This window comes from Lissotriton helveticus, chromosome 11 (assembly GCF_964261635.1).
Source record: "Lissotriton helveticus chromosome 11, aLisHel1.1, whole genome shotgun sequence".
In the NCBI taxonomy this organism is placed as follows: Eukaryota; Metazoa; Chordata; class Amphibia; order Caudata; family Salamandridae; genus Lissotriton; species Lissotriton helveticus.
Genome location: NC_136072.1, coordinates 1,045,057,573 through 1,045,083,428, shown reverse-complemented (window position 1 = coordinate 1,045,083,428; position 25,856 = coordinate 1,045,057,573). Strand labels below are relative to the sequence as shown.

At 42.1% G+C, this 25,856-nt stretch overlaps 1 protein-coding gene across 1 annotated transcript in view; it reads right to left on the bottom strand.

Moving 5' to 3' along the window:
* Window positions 1-25,856, bottom strand: part of LOC144792471 (P2X purinoceptor 7-like) — a 215,639-nt gene that overhangs the window by 111,379 nt on the left and 78,404 nt on the right. Inside the window, exons 3-4 of the mRNA XM_078667500.1 lie at window positions 11,780-11,851; window positions 9,477-9,549 (exon numbers count right to left, since the gene is read on the bottom strand). Coding sequence (XP_078523626.1) covers window positions 9,477-9,549; window positions 11,780-11,851 — 145 coding nt within the window. The remainder of the gene's footprint in view (window positions 1-9,476; window positions 9,550-11,779; window positions 11,852-25,856) is intronic.

Sequence of the window (25,856 nt, the reverse complement as noted above, 5' to 3'; positions counted from 1 at the left end):
ACAATACAGGTACTGATATTCCTCTATTTCTAGGAGTCCTTTGTCCCTCCACTCCAACAGGTGATCTCTAAAAGTCCCTGTGGCTCTTAACTCATCTTCCTTCCCACATCTGCAATAACACAATGGATCTTGTAATTGTCTAAGTCCTTCTTTGAGGTATGTCTGTTTATCCAAAACCACAACATTACCTCCTTTATCGGATTGTCGTATCACGATTTCTTGATCAGCTCTAAGGGACTCAATAGACAACAATTGTGCACTTGTTAGATTCTTGTTGTTCTGGGGTATTCTTTTAAATCTTAGTTTCCCTAGATCTTTTAGTACCCCCCTCTCAAACACATCGATAGCATCACATTGAACTGCTGGTAAAAACACACTCTTGGGTTTGAATTTTGACCCTGGATTAGTATCCAAATCAAGGCCCCAACTCTCCCAATTTGGTTCAACACTAGTGTTTTCATCGTCTCCAATAATTTCTTCAAGTAAGAAAATGTCCTCAACATCAAGATTACTCTGGATATTACTAGTCAGTACAGCAGGTCTATCCTTAACTTTGGTACAAAACCATTTCTTCAATTTCAGTTTTCTGGCAAATAGAAACAAATCAATGCGGGTCTGGGTAAAGTTCATATTCTGAGAAGGACAGAAGGAAAGGCCAAGTGCCAAGATCTCACGCTCACCTTCCGTTAGCACATGGCGTGACAGATTCACCACCGTCATGTTCATTTCATGTTTCTGCTCCTTGTTTCCATTCCCATTGGAGCCTTTGTGGTGTTTGTTCCTCCTGTTTTTGGCTTTCTTGTTCCGCCTGTTCCTCCTCTGCTTCCTCGTCCTCGACCCCTCCCATTCCCCTTCTCCCCCTGAAAAGTGTCTGTCCTGTTCTGGCTCATCATCTGGAATTGGGCTAAAAAATTCACCCTTTTGTTGGCAACGGCAGCAGGTTCCTTCACTGTACCCGAATTAGACGCATCCGACAGATTGCCATCGGAGATATCACTTTCTACTACTTCAGTACTTGATCCAGGTTTCTGTTTGTTAATAATTGCCATCCCTGTGTTTTTATCAAAAAGGTGGTCATACTTCTTTTGAAATGTTAGGGTGCGTCCAGATTGGTAGTCGTTGTAGTCCCTGATAAATTTCCGTTGTTTCTTAGCCGTGATCTCTTCCTCCAACTTTTCCATTCTCCCATTTAGTTTCTTTATATGTTCTTCCAGTGCCTCTTTTGTCATCAGAGGTTCAATTTCCGCTAGGAGGCTCTCTATGTTCAACAAGAGCTTTGCACGGTCTTTTAAGGCATATTTCACAAGGATTCTCAACATTGTTACCGAACAGGCAGAGGTGTTGTCTGACCATTCATTTATCATTTCTGGGTCTGGGTCCTCATAAGTAGGAATGGTGAAAATCCTCAGACCTCGTGGGACGCGTTTTACTTCGATATACCTAGATAGTGACTCCGCCTCCCACCACTTGGAGAGTTCTCTCTTGTATAATTTCTCCAACTGGCTGAGTTTAGCCTGCAAGGTTATTTCATGGCCAATGCTTATTGAGATCTGTGCTGGCTCTGTACTCGTGCCTGCCACATTGAAGAATAATTTATCCGCCGTCTGTTTACGACGAGAGTCCAATTCACCTGCCATGGTGATCAAAATAAAGCAAACTATTCCTGTACGTGTCACGAAGCTTGTGATTGCTTGTCAGCTTCGAACACGTTCGCAAAACTTCAGTACAATAGCGTAGGTAGGCTGGTATCCGTACTGCGCGAGCCCACGTGAAAGTATCAGGGCGTTCCCACCCCGAGCTCTCCGCTGGCTTGCCTCTCCGGATCCTCAGCTTTCCACAATGCGATTTAAAGCAAATCACCGTCTGGGCACACACGTTTTGTGAGTTTTTGCAATATCTGGAACAGTCCCCCACACTGGTGTTTCGCCAGCAGGTTCCAAACACGGTGTTTGTGCACCGAAGGTCAGCCAGTGCACCTTACATGTAGTCTTCACTCCTCCAATGCCGGTTAGTGCACACAGGCTGTCGTTGCGCGGTCCTGGACAGGCCACCGACAGGCCTCGAATAACCCCCTCCAAATACCTCGAAGATTTACGATTCACTGGGGGTGTGTGTTAAGCACTTTTAAAAATGGTGGTTACTATTTTTCTGACGAGCGTGAGCAAGCCTTATCGGCGAAACGCGTCGCACTTTTTCACCTGCTAAATAAACCTGCAAACGAATCCTGTGTGTCCTGGCCTGCTTCGTAAATCTTCGAGGTATTTGGAGGGGGTTATTCGAGGCCTGTCGGTGGCCTGTCCAGGACCGCGCAACGACAGCCTGTGTGCACTAACCGGCATTGGAGGAGTGAAGACTACATGTAAGGTGCACTGGCTGACCTTCGGTGCACAAACACCGTGTTTGGAACCTGCTGGCGAAACACCAGTGTGGGGGACTGTTCCAGATATTGCAAAAACTCACAAAACGTGTGTGCCCAGACGGTGATTTGCTTTAAATCGCATTGTGGAAAGCTGAGGATCCGGAGAGGCAAGCCAGCGGAGAGCTCGGGGTGGGAACGCCCTGATACTTTCACGTGGGCTCGCGCAGTACGGATACCAGCCTACCTACGCTATTGTACTGAAGTTTTGCGAACGTGTTCGAAGCTGACAAGCAATCACAAGCTTCGTGACACGTACAGGAATAGTTTGCTTTATTTTGATCACCATGGCAGGTGAATTGGACTCTCGTCGTAAACAGACGGCGGATAAATTATTCTTCAATGTGGCAGGCACGAGTACAGAGCCAGCACAGATCTCAATAAGCATTGGCCATGAAATAACCTTGCAGGCTAAACTCAGCCAGTTGGAGAAATTATACAAGAGAGAACTCTCCAAGTGGTGGGAGGTGGAGTCACTATCTAGGTATATCGAAGTAAAACGCGTCCCACGAGGTCTGAGGATTTTCACCATTCCTACTTATGAGGACCCAGACCCAGAAATGATAAATGAATGGTCAGACAACACCTCTGCCTGTTCGGTAACAATGTTGAGAATCCTTGTGAAATATGCCTTAAAAGACCGTGCAAAGCTCTTATTGAACATAGAGAGCCTCCTAGCGGAAATTGAACCTCTGATGACAAAAGAGGCACTGGAAGAACATATAAAGAAACTAAATGGGAGAATGGAAAAGTTGGAGGAAGAGATCACGGCTAAGAAACAACGGAAATTTATCAGGGACTACAACGACTACCAATCTGGACGCACCCTAACATTTCAAAAGAAGTATGACCACCTTTTTGATAAAAACACAGGGATGGCAATTATTAACAAACAGAAACCTGGATCAAGTACTGAAGTAGTAGAAAGTGATATCTCCGATGGCAATCTGTCGGATGCGTCTAATTCGGGTACAGTGAAGGAACCTGCTGCCGTTGCCAACAAAAGGGTGAATTTTTTAGCCCAATTCCAGATGATGAGCCAGAACAGGACAGACACTTTTCAGGGGGAGAAGGGGAATGGGAGGGGTCGAGGACGAGGAAGCAGAGGAGGAACAGGCGGAACAAGAAAGCCAAAAACAGGAGGAACAAACACCACAAAGGCTCCAATGGGAATGGAAACAAGGAGCAGAAACATGAAATGAACATGACGGTGGTGAATCTGTCACGCCATGTGCTAACGGAAGGTGAGCGTGAGATCTTGGCACTTGGCCTTTCCTTCTGTCCTTCTCAGAATATGAACTTTACCCAGACCCGCATTGATTTGTTTCTATTTGCCAGAAAACTGAAATTGAAGAAATGGTTTTGTACCAAAGTTAAGGATAGACCTGCTGTACTGACTAGTAATATCCAGAGTAATCTTGATGTTGAGGACATTTTCTTACTTGAAGAAATTATTGGAGACGATGAAAACACTAGTGTTGAACCAAATTGGGAGAGTTGGGGCCTTGATTTGGATACTAATCCAGGGTCAAAATTCAAACCCAAGAGTGTGTTTTTACCAGCAGTTCAATGTGATGCTATCGATGTGTTTGAGAGGGGGGTACTAAAAGATCTAGGGAAACTAAGATTTAAAAGAATACCCCAGAACAACAAGAATCTAACAAGTGCACAATTGTTGTCTATTGAGTCCCTTAGAGCTGATCAAGAAATCGTGATACGACAATCCGATAAAGGAGGTAATGTTGTGGTTTTGGATAAACAGACATACCTCAAAGAAGGACTTAGACAATTACAAGATCCATTGTGTTATTGCAGATGTGGGAAGGAAGATGAGTTAAGAGCCACAGGGACTTTTAGAGATCACCTGTTGGAGTGGAGGGACAAAGGACTCCTAGAAATAGAGGAATATCAGTACCTGTATTGTGCCCACCCGAAAGTACCAATATTGTACCTCCTTCCTAAACTCCACAAAGACCCGGACAATCCGCCGGGTCGTCCTATTGTGTCATCAATTGGCTCTTTGTTGGAACATACCTCCAAATATATCGACCATTATCTCAGAAATTTTGTGGTGGCATTGCCATCCTATGTGAAGGACACCACTCAATTCTTGAGTATGATTAATGGAATTCATTGGGACAAAAACTACACACTGGTCACACTAGACGTCAGCAGCCTCTATACCTGCATCCAGCACAAGGACGGGTTGGAGGCTGTTAAACACTATTTAAATTCAAGATCTATCTCTTTGTTGCTACATTCCCAAATGTTGCTATCCATGATAGACTTCTGCCTAAGAAACAATTTTTTTTATTTCAATGACGTCATGTACCGCCAGTCACAGGGCACGGCCATGGGAACCTGCTTCGCCCCCAGCTACGCGAATTTATTCATGGGCTGGTGGGAGGAGCGGGTGGTCATGGAGATGGCAGAATTCAACAATGTGTCCCTGTGGCTGCGTTACATCGACGATATTTTTTTCATTTGGAATGGTGATGAGAACTCGGTCAAACAGTTTATTAATAAGCTGAATATCAACAGCCTGAATTTGATTCTTACTGAAAATATCAGTAAATCCAGAATGGAATTTCTGGATGTTGAGATTGAGGTGGTTGATAACACTCTGACCACAAAATTGTTCAGGAAAAACACCTCAGGCAACAGTCTTTTACGAGCTTCAAGTTGCCATCCCAAGAATCCTGCGTACAGTATCCCATATGGGGAATTATTGCGTGCCAGGCGCAATTGCAGCACACAGGAAGGATACAAGAAGGAGGAAATGGTTATGTGCCAGAGATTTAGACAGAGAGGCTACGGGAACAAGGTCATTGCTAAGGCGGTAGAACGTAGCAACAGTAAAACAAGAGACGAATTACTAGCTCCAAAATTACCCCAGCCAGAGTCTGAAACAATCAGATTTATAACCACGTTTTCAGGCCAAGCACAGGATGTAAGAAAGGTATTCAAGAAACATTGGCATGTGTTAAACACTGATGAACATCTCTCTAAATACCTGGGAGATAATCCTCAGATTACGTTCAGAAAAGGTAGATCCCTACGAGATGAGATAAGTAATAACTATGTAACTGAAGTAGGTCGACTGACACATGCCACCAACACTGGGTTTGCGTGCTGTAAGAAATGCAAGGCATGCAAACACAGCAGAGATTGCAAGACTCTGATGATACCTGGTACATCCAGAGAATTTATCATTAAAAAACGACTAACTTGCAATACCCCATACAGTGTATATGTTTTGATCTGTCCGTGCAACAAACTGTATGTGGGTAGCACAAAACATGAGGCCAAGAAGAGAGTGTTGGAACACCTAAGAGCGATACGGAATTATAACAAACAATATCCGGTCGCCAGGCACTTCTTTGATTTTCACATGCAGGATGAGACGAAACTTCGCATGGTGGTTATTGATTGTGTCGATCTGGGAATACGGGGGGGCAATTATGAACTCTCCATGAGAAAACTGGAATCTAAGTACATAATTGACTTCCAATGTTTGACACCTATGGGGCTGAACACCAGTGAGGAATTATCAGTACATTTGTATGAAGAATAATGACATTGAGGAATTGAATTGAATATATGCCGTCTGTATTTTTAATTTTAATTTAAATTTTAATAGACTTATATCACATTTGTGTGTTTTTCCAGGAACTTTGTGGCACTATTGGAGACATTGGAGTGTGGGAAGCAGAACATATACTGTATGGGACACTTTTTGTTTCAAATTCAATTTGATGTGATGAGGAGATATATATGCCCACTGGGGCAGAATGGATCAACACCCGTTGAAGAGTTTAAAATCTACCCGATAGCCCACATGGGCAGATACATGTAATTGGATGGACATTTGGTTGAGCAATATTTATGCTTACATCGCGATTGTTGTCCAGAGGTTATCCCACATGGGCATGTAAAATATGGATGTATTTATTTTCGTCGTTGTGTGGTTGTTAATACAATTGAAACAACAAGTTTACAAGCTGAATGTAATGTGTACTCGAATTTTGAAACATTGTATTTGCTTTTGCACAATTGTGTCCCATTAATATGGTTTCCCTATTTGTGATTGTACATTGTTATTGGACATGTTTCACGATGTTTATTGAACACATATAACGCTGTAAGCATATGTACAAAATGGCCGCAATGAATACTTGTTTAAACACATGATTCACTGGGGGTGTGTGTTAAGCACTTTTAAAAATGGTGGTTACTATTTTTCTGACGAGCGTGAGCAAGCCTTATCGGCGAAACGCGTCGCACTTTTTCACCTGCTAAATAAACCTGCAAACGAATCCTGTGTGTCCTGGCCTGCTTCGTAAATCTTCGAGGTATTTGGAGGGGGATACACATATATATATATATATACACATATATATATATATACACACATATACACACATATATATATATACATATATATATATATGAAAACCAAGTCCTGCTGCAAGCTAACGAGAGTCTCCACGTCGCTATATATATTACGTACTGGCGGTCGTAAGTAGGTAGTTATAGTTAGGACCTTGTTTCTATTCAAAAAGCATTTTTTTCTTTTCCCAATAACTTTAGCGCCGGTTGACGAATCTTCACGAAATTTTCAAAACTTGTGAGGTGCTCCTAACTTGAAAGTTTCGGGAAGATTTGGCAAGCGGGGCTGAGAAAAAAGGGGGGTCCCAAAACATGTTTTGCTGTCAACACTCCAAACCAGGAAGTCTTGGCAGCCATCTTGCGCCTCGGTAACCGAGGCACAAGAAAACATGGAAACAAAGGCGTAAAACAACAAAAGGGGGCAGGGTAGAAACATCTGATTCCCTAGGCCTGCTCAGGGGGTTCCATAAGGACCCAGGGCCCCAAAAAACGTAAAAAATAAAATAAAATAAAAAAAAGAATAAATCTGCGAGATTCGCGACCCAGCGGAAATTTCGGCCGAATTTTTTTTTAAAACTTAGCGTGGGCTCCCGCGCTTTCTTATTATTTAGCCCCTGGGAGGGCCAAGTCCCGGCAGCATGCAAAATTATAATTGCAGGGGCCCAGGCAGGCCCCCGCAGCCCCGGGGACCGCCACCACCCGGGTCTTTCATTAAATATTTTTGGGGGCTCACAGCACCCCCGGGGACCGCCACCCCCCGGGCTTGTTATTTGCAATGTTTGGGGGCCTCCAAGGCCTCCCTAAGCCCCGGCGACCACCCCCCTCGCGTCTTTTTTAAAAATATTTGCGGGGGCACATGGCCCCCCGCAGCCCCGGGGACCGCCACCCCCGGGTGCTTGATTTTTTTAAACCTGTGTAGGGGGGCTCGAGCCACTCGGCTAGAAGCACCCCCTACCCAAAACTTAAAATACATTTATAAATTAAGGCCTCCAACAAGCCCCTCTTTCTGGCATTAAAATAAAATCAACTACTATGGTGACCAAAACAACACACAAAGCCTCAACATTGTAAGCCTGGAATCCAGAAAATATGAAAATGAGAAGACCAAAAAACAAAACTCAAATTGCTCACCGTGAATGCAGCCTACGATCACATATGAGAGTGAATCTCTGACTGGAGGAGACGCAGCAATCCTCGAAGGCGTAATAGCAACCTCTTACCAAACGATTTTCCAGCTTCTCAAATATGTTTCACCGGCCCAAATTAGGCTGGACTTTGGCCTCCAAAACCAAACAATAGAAAGAAAGGGAGCCTTTTTAAAAAGCTGGCATAAAATTAGAGCTGCTGATATAGGACCCTTGAATAATCATCTCTGGGTTGAGCTGACCTACACTGGAAAACTGCCAGCCAACGTGTACCTTCCGGAATCTATTTACACTCTAGGTCTGACAGACACCTGGAACATCTCAATGGGCCACTCGGTTTTTAAAAAATTAGTAACAAAGTCATCAAGACTCATATCAGCCGTAGAGAACAAGAAAGCAATATCCAAACAAGCTCATGGCTGGGTTGTGCTCGATAATTATGATGTCCTGAAACGCCAACTCTATCTCAAGGCCGGAACTAAGATTGTGACTAAGGAAAAATTCTTAAGGCTCCGCTTGCGAGTCGGTTCAATCAGTCAGTTTTTACAGCCTAGGGAAAGAAGAGGAGGAGACCAGTCTTGCCGTCTATCTGTGACAAGCTAAAGGACATACGGAAATCCTTCTTAAAACCATTTTTTAACCAGCACTGAGTAGGGTCCTGTAGGCAGGCGGTGATGAGGTGCTTTAACCCCACCTTAGTAGAGCTAAACTTCCACCTTACAAAAATTTTGAATTAACAAGATTGCGACAAAAAAAAATCTATTCTCAGCAGTAAAGCTCAAGCCCTGTATAATGGTTTTAGGCACTATCTGAGCCAGCTCCGTAATGCTACACAATGGCTCTATATAATGGCATCAGGATGTCTCAATCAGGGGGAACAGGGTGCCGTTATTTGTTGCACGGGAACATCTCGTAAGCTTAAACAGAAAGCTCCTATCAAACTGATTTTTAACAGAACGAGCATCAACTGTGTCAGCGATGCAAGTACCTCTGAGATCAATTTAACGTTTTATGCACAAAACAACGTAATTTATCTTAAACTTTTTAACTTTTGTATTAGTGTAATGTTCCTTGATTTTATCATTAATGCACTATATGCAATGGTTTTAATTAATCAAGCATAAAAACATTTACTTACTTACGTACAACCTGATTCAGGAATAATACCCTCCCCCAGACCTCAAATGTTGAACAGTCGCTTTCCACTACAGAAAGGATCCGAAAGCCTCTTTCTTCCAGAAACACCTTGTTCATCACCTATACACCTACCTGGAACCACACTTGTTGACAACATATGAAGAAAACCCAATTTCTGAACAATTTGTCTCCCTTGATATGCACGGTGCTCCACTGCTCTTGAGCTACACTCCGAAAGCTTAAATTCCGACAACTACAAGTACAGATGCATCCTAAGACAGTGGCCATATCCTAATGGCAAGGCCCACAACTAGGACTACAATTACATCAAAGGGCACAAACACTAATATGTGCATGCATTTGAAAGATGGATAGCTATAGGCACATACCATTACTCTGCGGGGCAGCATGACCTTTCTTGCACACTTTATCCGTAGAGCAGATTGTTCTGGGACTTGGATACTGAAAAACAGAAAATCATATAAAGTATTTTAAATCCTGAAATTCAGAAAGAAGATATGCCTCTTCAAAGGTCACCAAAGCCCAACAATATAGTTACCCGTTTAGTAACCGACTCTTCTAAGGATCTTGAATGATATCCCCAGGACTCTGCCCACTACTTAATGCTCGGGTGCCGCAGCTAGGTTTGTACCACCATATACATACAACTTCTTGAAGAAACTTTAATGCAGAGGGAAAACAACTTACCAACTTTTCCAGTTATAAAAGCAATCTTCTTCTCAAGCCCACTTTTAATAATAGTGTACAAATACTTGAAAAGCTGACTGAAATGGAATGTCTCTGTAAGTTTCCCCTTTGGGTGTTGCACTTCTTATCTGTGGCTCACAATCAAACTTCATTGTGTAAATGTTTGTTTTCATAGTTTTAGGAGGCCAGTCAGTTTCAAATGGGGGTGAAAACGCAGTAAACAGCACAAAGCCTGCATCAGAAGAAGTAAATCCTGTTTTGGCAAATTCCTTACAATTTTCAGCAGAAAATTCTTGTCTTTCTTTATTTTGAACAAATCATGCTGGTCCTTACCTCAGCTGGTCATAACCAAATGCTAACTAGTTCATTACATAGTTTGGGTCTCATTACGAGTGGCCCATGGTGGATGCGATATTTATCACAGCCGATAAAATTTGACACCGAGGTGTTGTAGGGAATTTATTGGTATGCTAATTATTACCTATTCATCTTTTGGGGGGAAAAAAGTGGAGTTTTGGGATTACTGCACTAAACTCTGCATGGCCTGGTCTGTAGAGGGCCTTTTCCTCGTTAAATTTCAGCAGGTCACACATTCAGAAATTTAACAGAAGATGCAAACATTATCCCAAATGATACATCGCACCACTTATAATTGCAATACCTGCACAAACAGGGCCACAATAAGTTACTTGTAATCAGGGCTTTTACATGTTGCATCCTTCAGAGCCTAATTATCCAGTGGTAAAATGATAAAAACATGATTATTTAAGTATGATAACTTGTCATCAACGACCTGGATGATAGAACTTGGGAAGCAAAGTAACTGAGGGAATGTTCAAGTAAATAAATCACATACAAAATATCTTAAGGGTAGAATACATTTTTGAGACCATTAGGGAGCCAATTTACGAAGTTATAAAGGGTGCCGAAGTGTCCAAAAAGGGTAATACCAGCCTTCTTTTGCCTTTTATTGAGAAACTTTCCTTACAATCTTCCTGAGTGATGTACTGTAGAGGTCTAAAACTGGGATGTGTGTGCACTGCAGGACCCATACCATATTTTAAGGATAATTAGAGAAAATAAATGTACATACTCATCATTTGAAGTATTGGTGGGTACCTTGAAAATCTGGCACAATTGTGGTGCTGCAGTGGAAAACCACTATTATGCACTATCCTCAGCACTGATCGTGTATTTTTAAAATTAAAGAAAGGTGACATCACAACTGAAATCCCAAATTAAGAGGTATAGCATCCATGACTAGGAGTATTGTTTTGTTGACTATACTCTTAGGAATACCCAAAAATAGACCAATCCAGAAGACTGAAATGAGACATCTTTCCATTTAAGTAATCACTGAAATGGTCAATATTTCAACAGCCCTAATTCTTGCTGATCTATCGACAACCTAGGGTGCTGTAGACCACATCATCTAAATAAGCTTGTGCACCCTGGCATTTTTCTGCATAAACATGAGACGGTGCCACTTTATCACACTCCACTGTCCTGATGATGACCTGAGGACTATGGCCAGTTGAAACATTGACAACCACTTTTAGGACTGAATACAATATATACTTAAATCATTCTTCCATAGATCAGGCAGATGTTCCGTTTCCTCCTATGTAATGCTACTTTTGGGAGACTCAAAGATATTACTGTGCCATCAGCATACCAGTTTATGCACCTGCCAACTGTGTTAGAAGTGTCATTTCTTAGAAGTCCTATCAAACATTTTCTTTCATGGCACCTTATCCACTTTAGTTCTTTGGATGCATGGCCCATTATTCCTTTAGGGATACAATATGTATCTTAGCTATTTTCGTATAACCTACGAATAGTCTTTTATCAACATACACAGTCTCAAAATTGTATCCAAAGCATTCCAAAACACAAAGGTTTGCATAGTCACATTAAAGCTTTGGGGATTCAAAGAATTGATGCGGTGTACAGGAGTGAGCAGTCATGAACCACATTGAATTACCTCGGCACAGGTGCCTTGTACTTGTTTTTCAGTCCTTATGATGTTAGTTATAACAAAGAAGGAGTCTACACCCTGGAAGAAATACAAGAAAAGAGAGTGCAATGAATGATGGCAAACACTTACTACCCTGTCAGCACAGTCGATTAAAAATAGAGCTTACATATGTTGATTGTAAATGGAACATTAGCATCCCACCCACACCCCCAAACTGAACATACTATGCAGGCACAATAAATGGTATAAATAAAATCCCCTAATGTACATTATACGGATACTCCAGGTCACCAATGACACCGTAACCACAAAGAGGAACAAGGTTGAGCTTCTTTATAAAGTCATGGACCCGCAAGGTGACTTTCAATAGCAGTTTGAACTATAGCATATGTCATTTTAATCCTTGCATTAAGTGATCACTTTATCATTTTTGCTCAAACCTTCTTCTAGCTTAATTATTTCATAACATAATTTAACAGAGCAAATATGGTTTCAGCTACATAGAATAAAAGTGACATTTGTCAAATTTATCATATGAAAACAAGCACATCATTAGCAACACGTACATTGTTACACAGTAGGGGCCTATTTAAAGTCTGCATGTTAGTAGTGCTAGAATAGACTACTAAGGTACTGCAACATGCTATTCGCAAACCTACATGCAGAGGCCTCCACCTATCCTATCTTTTATGTGCAAATATCTCGGCCCGACTGTGGAGATCTCCACACACATAGGTATACATTTTAGTAGTAAATGTAGGAGGGGTTGGGAGAGTGGCTGAGAAATGGGGAATATTTAAGGTTAAAGTAAATGGGTTTTTTTGGCAGGGAGTGGGGAGGGAATAAAGAGGGGTTAATGGATAGACAGGGAGGGTTTAGAGAGGAACATGCATCCACCCACAAAAGAGTAAGACTCTTTCTATTCGTAAATAGCACTTCTAAAGTTAACACAGCCCCAAAGGACCCAAAACAGTTGTAAATGTACTCCACCTGAGATCTAGAGTAAGTCTAGCACTACCCATGACCACTCACAGGTACTGCAACACCCTCCGGTATAGAAATATAGAGGAAGGGACCTTAAATAAATCCCATAGGAGATAATGTTCAAATACATTTTTAAAAATTGAACAATATTTATAAACATTTTTTACTGTTACAAAATTAAATATACATTAGAAATAAATATTATTTTATTTCTAATTTAGTACATAATGAACATTTTACTCCATCTGGGTTTATTTAAAAAAAATGAAAAAAAGTTTCATTTAAGTTACGTTTGTTTACTAAAATGTCTTTTCATACGTAGTTAATAGGGTTTTCTTTTAAGGCATCTGACCACTTTGGTTCTTTGGATGAATTTAGAACATTTCAGAATTTTGGGTGCTATTAAAAAATGTATCTAGATGTAAAATACGTACATAAAAGTATTTAACATTATAATTTAACATACGAAAATATTACTTTGCCATTAAATTTTAATAAACATGTATTACTTTCCCTATACTTTACTACAAGGTGATCTCCACCCGGATTGTAGAGGTCGAACGTCAAATATGGATGTAAAGTCATAATCAGTAGTAACTTTATGCTCATATTTGATGTTTTTACTGACTCCACCCCCTATTTCAGAGTATGGGATCACGAAAGTCCACACTTTTGACCAACTGTGCACTTGTAAATGATGAATAGTCAAAAGTATTAAAGTTATTCATGTGTAAAGTTACCCTTGTGAATAGCCCGCAGATAGTTTAAGCAGTTTAATGCAAGTCACTTTCAAAAGTGATAGTCATTCAGAATGTGGTATACCATGCACACAGATTCAGACTTTCTTGTAAGGGATTCCGGTAGTCAAATAACCAGGCATACGCCCACACATTTCACCTTGTTGCCTACAAACTGTGAATGTACAGAGAAAAAAAGGCTTAGATGAACGTGCTGAAAAAGGAACCACTCACTTTCATTGGTTAAACAACATTTACATGCCCCATGACATGACCTTTACACTGTCTGCTGATTTTAGCAGAGGCATTATGATGTCATAACTGAACCATAATTGGAGATAATACTAGAGTAGTAATGACATTTTTTAATCACAGCTGAGAAGTGATGTCACAAATATACTCCAATAAGAACATTATAGATAGGTTTAATACGGTTATTGCAAGATTCTATGTATTAGAATCATCATAATAATGGCCATCATAAACACACCCTCACAGAGCAGTATATTGTGCCACCTCGAGGCTAAAATCTCAGTTCGTGTCCTTTTTCCCAAGCCCTTAGAATTAGAGGATTGTGGTTTTGGCTGGAATAGAGAGCAAAAACTAACTTGGAACATGAAAGAACACTCTTTAGAATGGGAAGGCAGGTGGGCCAATGAGGAATCTGCAGGTAGATAGAATGCCTGCCAGAAACAATATTACTGAAGGTGAATAACTTACTCATATGATTGGTACTTCTACCCGCAGATTCTTCATCTGTTGTCTGAATAGCAAAGTAATGACCCTAGGTGAAGGAAGGAGGCAGAAGAACAATGTAATGCAGGCTAACATCTCATCTTGACCAAGCTGAATTACACCCAGCTACAAGGGATAGAATAAATCTTGCACCGCCATCCAGTGTCCACTCATGCTGATAACATGCCAATTGAAAATCCAAAAGCAAAGCCATTTCTGGCATAAGAATGGAGAAAGCTTACAGATCTACCCCCATACCCACCACTAAGCCACGATTTCGACCTAGAAAGGCAAACCTCGCAAGAAGGAGAACCACTGCCACATTGCAGCAACAACTAAGCTGGCCAAAAATAGGTAGAACAGAAACCAGGTGACTGACAGATGAAACCAACCAAAACGTCCCCTTCCCATATATGCAGCACAAAAAAACTCTTTCTACCTAAAAAGTCACAAAATCCTAGTCACCACTATACCTACTTGTTCTCTGGACCAGGCGATAGAACAAGTCCAACCTCTCATGGAAGTTGGTCAAGGTAAAAGAGGAAGGCATAAATAATGATGAAACAGAAGGAAATATTTGACCCTACCTTGTTGCACGCTCTTCCCAAAACAACTTCTCCAGTCCAGGCATGACAAATATGAAAACTGCAGAGGAGCTAAGGACCACCCAAGTACAATTGCTGATCTCAACCGTAGAGAACCTAGTTTGTGTCAGAAAGCACTAACTTTATAGTCCTGATTCAATGGGAGCGATGTACATTTCAACACCTCACCAAATAAACAACCAATCCCATTCCTACTCAAATGCAATATGCTTCATGGAAGCTGACCTTGGAAAAAGGAAACTGGGACAGGAGAGAGAAAACAGAGAAATAGGAGATCACTGCCGTGACTTATCAGTTGTGCTGGGCTTGGACTTCAAAAGATCCTAGTGATTACCTAAAATAGACAAAATTATTATTGGGCCCATGAATTAAACAATTAAACTGCATCCAATTATGTGTGTGTGTGTATATATATATATATATATATATATATATATATATATATATATATATATATATATATATATACACACACAAACAGATACACAGATATATGTATTCTCACTTTTAAAAGTTCGAGTAAAGTTATAATTAAGAGTTGAAATAAGGTCAAAAAAACGAACTAAACAGAAAACATCTGAAATTAACCAGTTATAGTTTAATGAGCTAAGTTTAACGTGCACCCCTGTCATGCACTGCTTAAGACCTCACAGATTACATCACTCATGTCATGTTAATTGACAAAAAGCATGCTTTCTGAGTTAAGTTGCAACTTCTGCCTAATTTGGTATAAGTCCATACAGACATTCTGTATGAGGCAGGTACTCCAATGTCAACTAACCAGTCCAGCATCCTATCTGAAGAAACTTAGTAGGTTTTAAGCTAAGGCATCCACCAAAGTGTCCCTTGAAGGTGACAAGCGACCAAGAAGCTAAACTCCCAACGCAACGTAATGTGAGAGAAGTGAAGAATTCAGTAACTCTCTCCCAATGCAAGAGACAGAACAATGGAACCAAGGAGGGTGAAGCATCCAATTCGTATAAGTCTTACGCAGACCTAGAGTGGTTGTTGGGTGGGAATTTGCATCTTCAATGAATACACCCCTTAATTTCTGATTCAGTGTGCTTTTCATCTTGCTCAGGTACTGTGTCGCTCTGCTCTCCTGTTTCTGGGTTGAGTCATCTCTTATATGAAATTCCACCAGGCTATCCTCCAACAGAAACTTCAAAATCTGTTTTAGATTGTTTACATTTAATGCGGATACGATGCTTTCATGTGTTCATAATTACTTTTTTGGGATTATTTTATCCAATTTACATGGTGTTTGTGGTCTTTTATGTTTTCAGCATGTTGATAAGGTTTTTACAGCTATTATGTTATTGAAAACTGCGGATGGCAACCGGGGGCATGAAGATTGGGAAGGGCTTGTCATCTTTTACTTAGCAGATCAGGTGGGAGCACCAACCACCCGCTACACACGTTTTAAGCAACATGCTTTTTTAGGTCTCGCCTGAGCCAGCGCTGCTCTGCGAGACTTTAAATAAGGGCTTTTAACTCTAAACACACGCTCGTGAGTGTGCTTTTTTTTCACCCATTATTGGCGTTTGCATGCGTCTTTCTAAGAAAGACAGCACGCAATTGGCCCATGGCGGGTGTATGTCCCACCTTCTGCGGCCTAGGGTGCTAGGGAGCGAGCAGTAGCACCATCGGTTTCCAATTATCACAATTGGAAACAGATGGCGGTCAGCCTGGTCGCGCATTGAGAGGGTTTGTTATTAAGTTATTTGGCGCATTCAGCACCAACCTTCTTTGCACGGTTGTATTACTCAGCCTTGTTATATGTGTTGAGAGTTCTATGACAGCCTACTGTTATGCGGAGTCGCTAATTACTGTTGACTTTTCTGATTATTAATTAGGAGCTCGTGCCTGGATGGCAGCTTAGACGGTGGCGTGGCACATTCCTTGCATGCATTTTCCGCATGCATCGATAAGAAACTGCAGGGTGCGCATCACGTCTTTTCCATCCTAACACTCCCATGGTGTAGAATGCTGCTCCCTGCAGACAAACCTCATGTGGAGTAGACGTCATTTTAGAAAGCCAGCCATAGGGCAATACAGCATGTCGGATCCGGCACTGTTGTTCAACATGTCTACATCCCTAAGTAAGGCTGAAACCATGGATCCAAGCGTGTCTTTGCCACCACTGGTGTATGAAGCACCTGCCACAACTGTTAAAATGGAAATTGTTTTCAATATGGATTACGCTCAGATGGCAGTGCCAAAGTAATAAGGCAGTGAAAGGACAGGGAACATTAGTTGTTCAAATTGGTAGTTGAGTGTTACTTTCATGTTACAGAGATCTCGGATTGACGGTTTTAACTCTACATTTAAACATCTAAAATGAAGTAAAAAAAAAAAAAGGAAACCGCATATTAATAACACAGAGGATCAGGAGAGCAAGGGACATATTCACTAGACATGAAATGTAGCATAGCTGTTCATCTCTCTGAAGTTCTCGCAACCCTCTACAACTTAGCTTAAAGACATTGGCAAAGCCAATATCTCTGGCTAAACAATTATAAGGTCCCAAAGGCGAGACCTTTTGGCTATGCCAATGCTGGTCTGGGAGACAGTATAACAATTCTGGCCATCCAGCTACTCAAACACTTTCTGATTCACATGCAATTTATTATCCTAGAATTCTGTCTATTATAGTGCCTCATTTCACATGTGCCTTATGTTGCACATGCTTCTTCACACGTCTCATCAACCTGTGTTTAAATCTGTCAAAGGAAAACAAGCATTGGCGAAGCCCATACTTCTTGCCTTTAAGACCTCTTGGCTTTGCCAATATTTCTTGCCGCTGTTGGGCAGCATCTGCATTTCTTCTGCTAATGATGTGCAGCATTAGCAACAACAAAAAAAGAAAAAATATCACAATATATAAACAATTAGCGCAAGTAGCACAATGAAGAATATGTGCATAGGAGTGTACACTTTAGAACGCTGTGGCTGCCTAGCATGATGATGCATACGTTTGTGCGTCACGACGTAGCCACCATTTCCTTCTTTAATTTAAAGTAAATAAAATGGATTTAAGTGAGTGTGAAAGTGAGTTTCAGAAATGGGGCAGCCTGGCAGCAAGTGGCAGCTGCCAGGCCCTCCAAGATGTGTGGATGGGGAGCTTTGGAGAAGAGTGTGGGTGGGAGTGGGTAGGGAAGAAGTCAAAGGGCAATACCGAATGGCTGGATGAGGAGCAGAGTCGCACTTGTGCATACAAATAAACACTTCTAAATCCATGAGTTTTTGATGAACACTAATCATTAAGTATTCTCCCAGGACAGAGGTTTTAAAAATGTCTTCGTAAGAAAAGGGGAGTAGATTTCATTCCCTCCCCATCCCGAGAGTTGGGTCTACTGGGTCTTTATCTGTTGCCAAGAATCAAAAATTAAACAGTGACAGTGACCTTTCATATAAAATGGGACACAGCGTGAGAGACCGAGATACACAACTGGCGTCTGAATTTGAACACATGAAACCAGATTACCTGGAGTCAATACTAGCTTCCCTGCTTGTCCAAATTGTGTGATCCTAGGCAAAAAAATTATTTTACAGAGCCTCCTTTTCTTTAGGATCACATATGAGTGCACTTTTAAATATTTGAGTTCAGAAAATGCGCTGTACTAGCACCTCATGAGGAAAAGTCAGCCCATAACACACCTGATGCCCAGGCTGCTGGCGCAGGACGCCTCTTAGTTCCCATCTTGAACAATTACCAAATAAAGAGACGGGCGCTGGAAGCAGGAAGACAAGAATAGAGTTTTATTTCTCATGAGGAGAGCCTGTCATTTCGGACACTCGCATAGTGTCTTCAGGAGGTGCTCTAACAAGTTCTCTGAGGCTTCGTCTTTTATACACATGGTTATGATGCACAAACATTCCTTATTATAATAAAGACGCTTTGAAGTGGGAAAAGGCATGCTTGGAATCCCAGCTTCAGGCCTATTCCCATACCAGTCGCTCAGATGTCATCCTCCCCTCCTGAATGTAACAAGAGATTGTGACCTCTCAGCTGGACATTCCTACAGGGCACGAGGGCAGGAGGGGATGATCAGGTCAAAGGTTGGTCAGGTGATAAGGTCGGACACTTCGGTTGGTGTATCACGGTTTTGTTATGCTGGGCAGGGAAAAGGGGGATGTATATCCACGAGGCTTGGTCTTAGGACTTGGGACCGGGTCGAGAGGTCAAGTGCAGCCGGGGGGGGTTGTCAGCTGAGGGGAAGGGTGTTCCTGGGAGGAAATGGGGGGGTGTGGGTCAAGCAGGAGTGCTACTTCTAGAGCAGGGTCACGCAGAGGGAGAGGGTCTTGTGGCCGTTGCATGAGCAGTGCGCGCGGGGAGGGGTGTCGGGGGTTTAGCAAACGGTCAGAGAGGCCATGGTGCCTAAAATAGCTGTCGTGTACATGTGTGCATGGGTCTTATGCTGGCGGGATAACACAGTCAGTGTTTCGTAATTATTCGTTCTGTTTACAACAAGGGGTACAGTGAACACAAATGAACGCCGCTTATGTACACATACATTGCCATTTTCAACACTCATGTTTGATATAATAGACAATGTCCGTTGGCTTCTTATCAAGGAACGTGTGAAGTTTAAAGGATTAATCCAGACAGAGTTTTCCATCACTCGGGCCCTCAGTACCGGTCTACTTGAATTACCTTACCAATCTACCAGATCACTCCGTTTCTCTAGTTCCTTGTTGGTAGTGATGCCACAATTCCGAAGGACAAAGTGGCGCGGCAGCTCCTACTCCTGGAGAGCAGCTCCACGCCACAGAAGATATCCAGGTTTTCAAAAGTCTTCTTAAAACGTGCCTCTTTGTGCTCGCTTTCTAATCACAAGTTAGTAATTGGATCAGTCTGACAGCCAGCACCTGGACACTCAATGAGTAGCTGCTGCGCTTTATAAATCCCTCTGATAGATAGAATGTAGCTGCATCTATACTAAATAATCTAGGCCACGTCTAGGGTTTATGACTACTGACTTGCCTCCTAGTTCGCTAATGGCATTGTGGTGGGGGTTTGGGGGAGGGCATAAATGTTTCCAAGTTCATGTTAAAAAACTATCACTTCTAATAAATGTCTGTCTGGGCAATGATATAATCTGATGTACTAAGGTGAAACGCTTCAGCATGTCAAAGAACTACAATATGTTTTACTTTGTAGCCGCTGTATCATGTTTTTACATTAGATTTGTCGCACAATATAGAGACCAAACTTTTTCATGGCTCGACTCGTAATGGATTCTTAGAGCCAAACCAGGCCCTTGACTCGACTGTGGCTCAGCTCGCTCTATTAACCTGCTGGTGCACCCACCTCTGTTTGCCCCTCGGCCTTAGTATATGGGGCTGTCAGATACTTGACAAAATGATTTGTAAAAGGCGATGACTGTAGATATGGAGTCCTGCCTACATGCACCGGTTTGACCACTCTACCATCAAGGCTTCTTGTAGCAGAGCCAAAGAAGTGTGAGTGAAGTGCCAATACATTTAAATTAACTGATCCCAAAGCAGGGAAACAGGCTGTTACACATGACCATAGTCAAGAGTTCCCAGGGAGAACTACCAGGCCCGGATGGGATGAGCAAAGGTGTAGTGTCTTTCTTTTTTTTTTTTTTTTTTTATTGGGAATTTAAGTGCATCACAGAAATAAAAAACATTATTGAATTAATCCGGACATAAAAAACTTCAATTGAACAACAGACTCAGTACATATATAAATCCACAGATAATACAAACATGCATAAATACTCAGAAAGCCAATTGTACAGGACCTAGTTCATCTTATTCGCAATTCATAATAACGATACCTTTAAAAACGCTGGGAGATAAAACCAGTAAAGTAAAAGGTTACATCACAAACAATTATAACTTAGACTGCCTTCAATTAGTGACAGGGGCCCAGAACCTTCTTCCGAAGTCCCGTGTTTTCACCCCCTTTCGTTCGTACAGGCAAGACTCAATATTATGAATTCCAAGAAACCTAGAGAGCCACATTTGAAAGGACGGGGCCACAACATCCTTCCAACCTACTGATATTAGCAGCCTGAGCACAGCCACAGATATAAAAGTCAAGGCTTCTTCCTCTTTCCCCAATTTTAAATTAGAATCCGTGCCCAAGATCATCAGGGTAGGGGATAGATCGATCTTGTGACCTAGCAGCCCCTCCCAAAATTTTCCGATCTCATTCTTTACTGGGGTCAGGAGACTGCAATTAAAAAACATATGCAATAAGTCTGCTTGTCCTTCCCCACATCTTGGACACGCATCATCGGCTCTGACCCCCCATGCAAATAATTTCGCTGGGGTATAATACAGATTGAACACCGTTTTGTAATGCTGGGCCCTTAGATTTGTGGCTCTAAAAATCTTCTTATTCAATAATAGGGCCATGTCGACATCTATATCTGGATTCCCCAGTTTTCTGGACCAAGCTACCTCGGTCTTATCAACATCATCTTGGATCTCTGAGATAAGGATGTTATAAAGGGTCTTAATTTTTTTACAACCTCTAGTCAGTGCATCCAGAAGGGGGCTATTGTCGGGGGGGTGGCGGTTTTGGTCTAAGTGCCTTCAAGACTTGTGTCAATTGAACGTATACAAACCAATGATTGCCTGGGATTCCAAATCTGTTTTGTAGAGCAATCCCTTCTCCATCCATTAATTCCCACAGCGTTTTAATGCCCAGCCCTCTCAAAACTTTAAGAGTCCTATCTGCTCCTATTACTGAGAAGAGGCTCGAATTGTAAATATGTAGGTATGGATTAAATTTGGGGATGTTACACAGCTTTCCACAGGCCTTCCATACCCGCCAGACACCGTCAATAATCTTATATCTAGCTTTCTTATAAAATCTGCGATCAACTTCGCATAACATTAAGCCCATTGCCTTCCTTCGTAACAGCAGCTCAAATATAGAAGGGGGCCACTGAACTTCGAGGCTTAAATCATTGTAAAAAGCCTCTGTCTGGAAAAGCATGGTCATTTGGGTCAGAAGACATGTCCAATGATACAATCTTAAGTTTGGCAAAGCCAGTCCACCCCTTTCTTTTGGAAGAGACAACAAGTTTGTGGACCGCCTTACCTTCCCAAATTGCCAGATAAATTTTATAAATATAGATTCTAAATTCATAATTATTTTCTCCTCCTGGAATAGTGGTATGGCCCGAAAGAGGTATAGTAACTTAGGGAACATCGTCATCTTGACAGCATTCACCCTCCCAATCAAAGAGAGATGTAGCCCGTCCCACCTTCTCAAGTTGGTCTCTATTGATTTAATAAGCAGTATATAATTTTCTTCCACTATTTTATCTACTGAGGCATTTATTGTCACCCCTAAGTATACAGCAGCGTCCACAAATCTCGAATCTGATTTAACTGTTTTTCGTACAGATAATCTGGGTCTTTGCTTCATTTAATAAGTACCCAGAACTGGCACCAAATTGTTTTGTCAGCTCAGACAGGACGACCATTGCCTGCTGGGGGTCAGATGAGAATACCGCGAGATCATCCGCGTACGCTAAAATTTTATTTTCGTACCCATTAAAAACCACAGGTCTTAGCCTAGGACACCCTAATATGGCCTGGATAAGAGGGTCAATATAAAGAGAGAAAAGAACCGGAGAGCACGGGCACCCTCTCTTTATAGAAAACAAATCCGATTTCTCACCCATGACCGTGACTCTAGCAACAGGATCTAGATACATCGCCCTTAGTGCTGTAATGGTTTTCTGCCCAAACCCTCTTCCTGCCAAGATGCTCCAGAGATAGCTCCAGACCACACGGTCGAAAGCTTTCTCTGCGTCGAGCAGGATCATGGCCATCCCGCCTCCCGTGGCAGCATGGGCGTCAAATAGAGCTATTGCTCTGCTGGTATGATCAGTCGTGCCACGCCCGGGGACAAACACATGCTGCCAAGGGCAGACGAGACCGCCAATAATCCTGCCCAACCTCAAAGCCCAGATCTTAGAGTACAGCTTGGTATCAGAGTTAATCAGCGAGATTGGTCGGTACGACCCCGGGTTCTCACTAGGTTTACCTTTTTTATGGAATATAATGATGTTCGTCTCTTTCCACGAATCCGGGGTCAGCCCAGTAAAACAATCCCATTAAAAAGATCTGCTAACAATGCGATGATTTCTGGTGCAATGCACTTATATACCTCCAGGGGAATGCCGTCGGGCCGGCGGCCTTCCCTGAGGCTAACTCCTGAAGGGCAGCCTTGATCTCCATTTCGGTAATGTCCCTATCGAGTAATTCTTGAAGAGAGACATCAAGGCGCGGTCCTGTGTCGCCAATATTATCCTGCTGTCCTCCGTCCCTAGCCTCCTCGTCATACAATCTCTGATAGAAGTCTCTAAAAACATGTAAAATCTCCTTAGCCTCTGTATATTCCTTACCCCTTTCAACTATCTTTGTAATTAAATTTTTAGACTTCTCTTGCCTTAGATGGAGAGCCAGGGCTCTACCTGCATGTTCTCCCATTTCATAGCGGTTACTTCTTGTAGCCTGACATTCCCCAATCGCCTTCTGTGTAACCACTTTCTGTAGATCTGCCTTAATGGCCAGGAGCGCATTGTGACTATCACTACCATCCTCGCCCGAGGCAATAGCCTTGACATGCTCTTCTTCAATAATGGTTAACCTCTCCAATAATTGCGATTCCACCATTCTATCTTCTTTCCTCAGTTTAGCTGAAAAGCTGATAGTCTCACCTCTCAAAGTCGCTTTGAAAGACTCCCATACTATGTTACGGGATGAGCTATATCTATTGGCAGAAAAATAGTCATCAGACCAGCTCTTAATATGGGCAACAAATCTAGTATCTTCCAATAATCTCCTCTCAAAGGACCAAGAGGATCTCACCCTTTCACCACAAACCCTTTGATATGTAATTACCAAAGGATTGTGATCCGAAAGTACCCTGGGTAACCTGGATATGGCAACTCTATTGATTTCCGGGGTGGAAATAAACAGATAATCCAGCTTGGAGTGCTTCTTTGCTGGGTTTGAAAAGTAAGTAAAACCAGAGTTTTGGGGCTCCTTGGTACCCCACACATCCACTAAACCTAACGATCCCATAAGTGCCTTTATTGCCCTAGAGACCCGTGGCTTCTGACCGACATACTTTACATTATCAACCCAGTTGGCTGAGATATTTAAATCTCCGCATACTATTAAAGGAGCCAGCCAACCAACTAATTCAACCTCCAAAAAATCGAAAATCTCTGGGTCATCCCCGTTAGAGCCATAAATTACGCACAGAGTAAAGCCCATTTCCAGCTCTGCGATAACCCATCTACCACAACTGTCTACCGTCACCCTTTTAACACCTCCCAGAGACTTCCTAACCAGGATGGCGACCCCCCTGAATATTGAGGATTGTGATGAGCAGGCAACCAAATCAAAACCATTTAAAAACATAAGGTTCCTCTTTGCCCATGGGAGATGCGTCTCCTGGAGACAAAGAATATCGATCTTATTAAATTTAACAAAATGGGCCAGTCTTTGTCTCTTCCTCCAGTCGTTTAGCCCCCCCACATTTACTGTACAGATTCTAATGTCTATCATCCTGACATTTGATTTGACAAGCCAGCATGCCCTTCCACCTAAGCTTGTTAATTTATATTAAATGCTCCTTTTGTCCGAATAAACCAAAAACCACAGTGATGCACTTTATCCTCCCATTTTCAATTTTTAGCAAAGGTGTAGTTTCAGGGGGAGGGTTTGGGATGTGACAACTCACAGTTATTCTTGGCTACGTAGTTGGGTCTGGGGGCCCTGCGATGGATATGCTAAGTTTGTCTCAGTTTTTCTCATCGTTCACATAATATTAAGAGCTTTTAACTTAACTTGTTCATTTTTTGGATCTGAAATTAAATCTATATAGTGACTGTTTTACCAAAAACAAAAGTAGTACATTTGTATCCATATAGGTATTCCTTGAATAGGTGCACATTTACAACCTTTTGGAATTTACAATCATTGACATTAGTAGGATTGGAAAGATGTGCCAGTCTCAGATTTCCAGGCATACTACTGGCAATCAAACACCCAAAGGGTGGTGGGATAATTGTTTGAAAATAGTCTAAATTGCGACAATCGCTGGAGGTAGAATTCCAACCAATGGGTCACTCTAGATAGATGCCCGCCCACCTAGTTCAAATCAGTACTAACCATGTACCTTTTGGTAACAATCCTTCTCATCCCTCCAACCCTGGATCTCACGGCTTCTTTTAGTTGGGACTTTTTGTGAGATCCCTCCCCCATCCCCTCCTTCCCGAATCTCAATGATAAAGCTATGCCACTACCTAAAGAAAATGTGAAGCAAACCAACATATGAATAGGGTTGACTTCCTTCCTTCGCAGTCACAGTTCCATATTCCATTCCTAACAAAGGTTTGTGTAGTGGGCTTTCTCCACCTGTCCCTCTAAAAGAAAGGTCTATCAAATAACTACAAAATCATTGTATGTATTCCCCAGTGTGCCCCATCATTGTTTTTTTGCCACTTTAACACAATTTAAAAAATTGCTAATTACTAGGAAACCAAGGGTTGTTGAAATCAATGTTTGCAGGGTGTTTCTGTGTAAGTACATTCATTGCCGGAAGATATGTGGTCAGTGTGATCCCACCAGCTGCAGCTCCTCCGCTAAGACAGAGGAGCGTCACCCCACTGCTCTGCCAGCACTTTAAAAAGGAAAACAAAAATGATAATAATGCAATGTTATTATCATTTTACTTTTCCGTTCCTGCTTAGGTGCGGTGTGGAGCTGGGCAGAGCAGTGGCCAGGGGGAGGAGTGGTAAGCACGCTCTAAGTACTCAGGACGGTTAGGCCGGTCAAACCGTCATGCGCACTTTGCATGTTCTCCACCTGCTGTAATGCACAGCTTTGGTGACGAACATGCACAGCCTCCCAGTCCCTCTCTGAGTGCCAAACCACAGGGCTCAGACCAATCACAAAGCTGCTGTAAGGCAGCATCGTGATTAGCTGGGGGAGTCTGGGAGCCTGTGTGCTTCCTAGTTC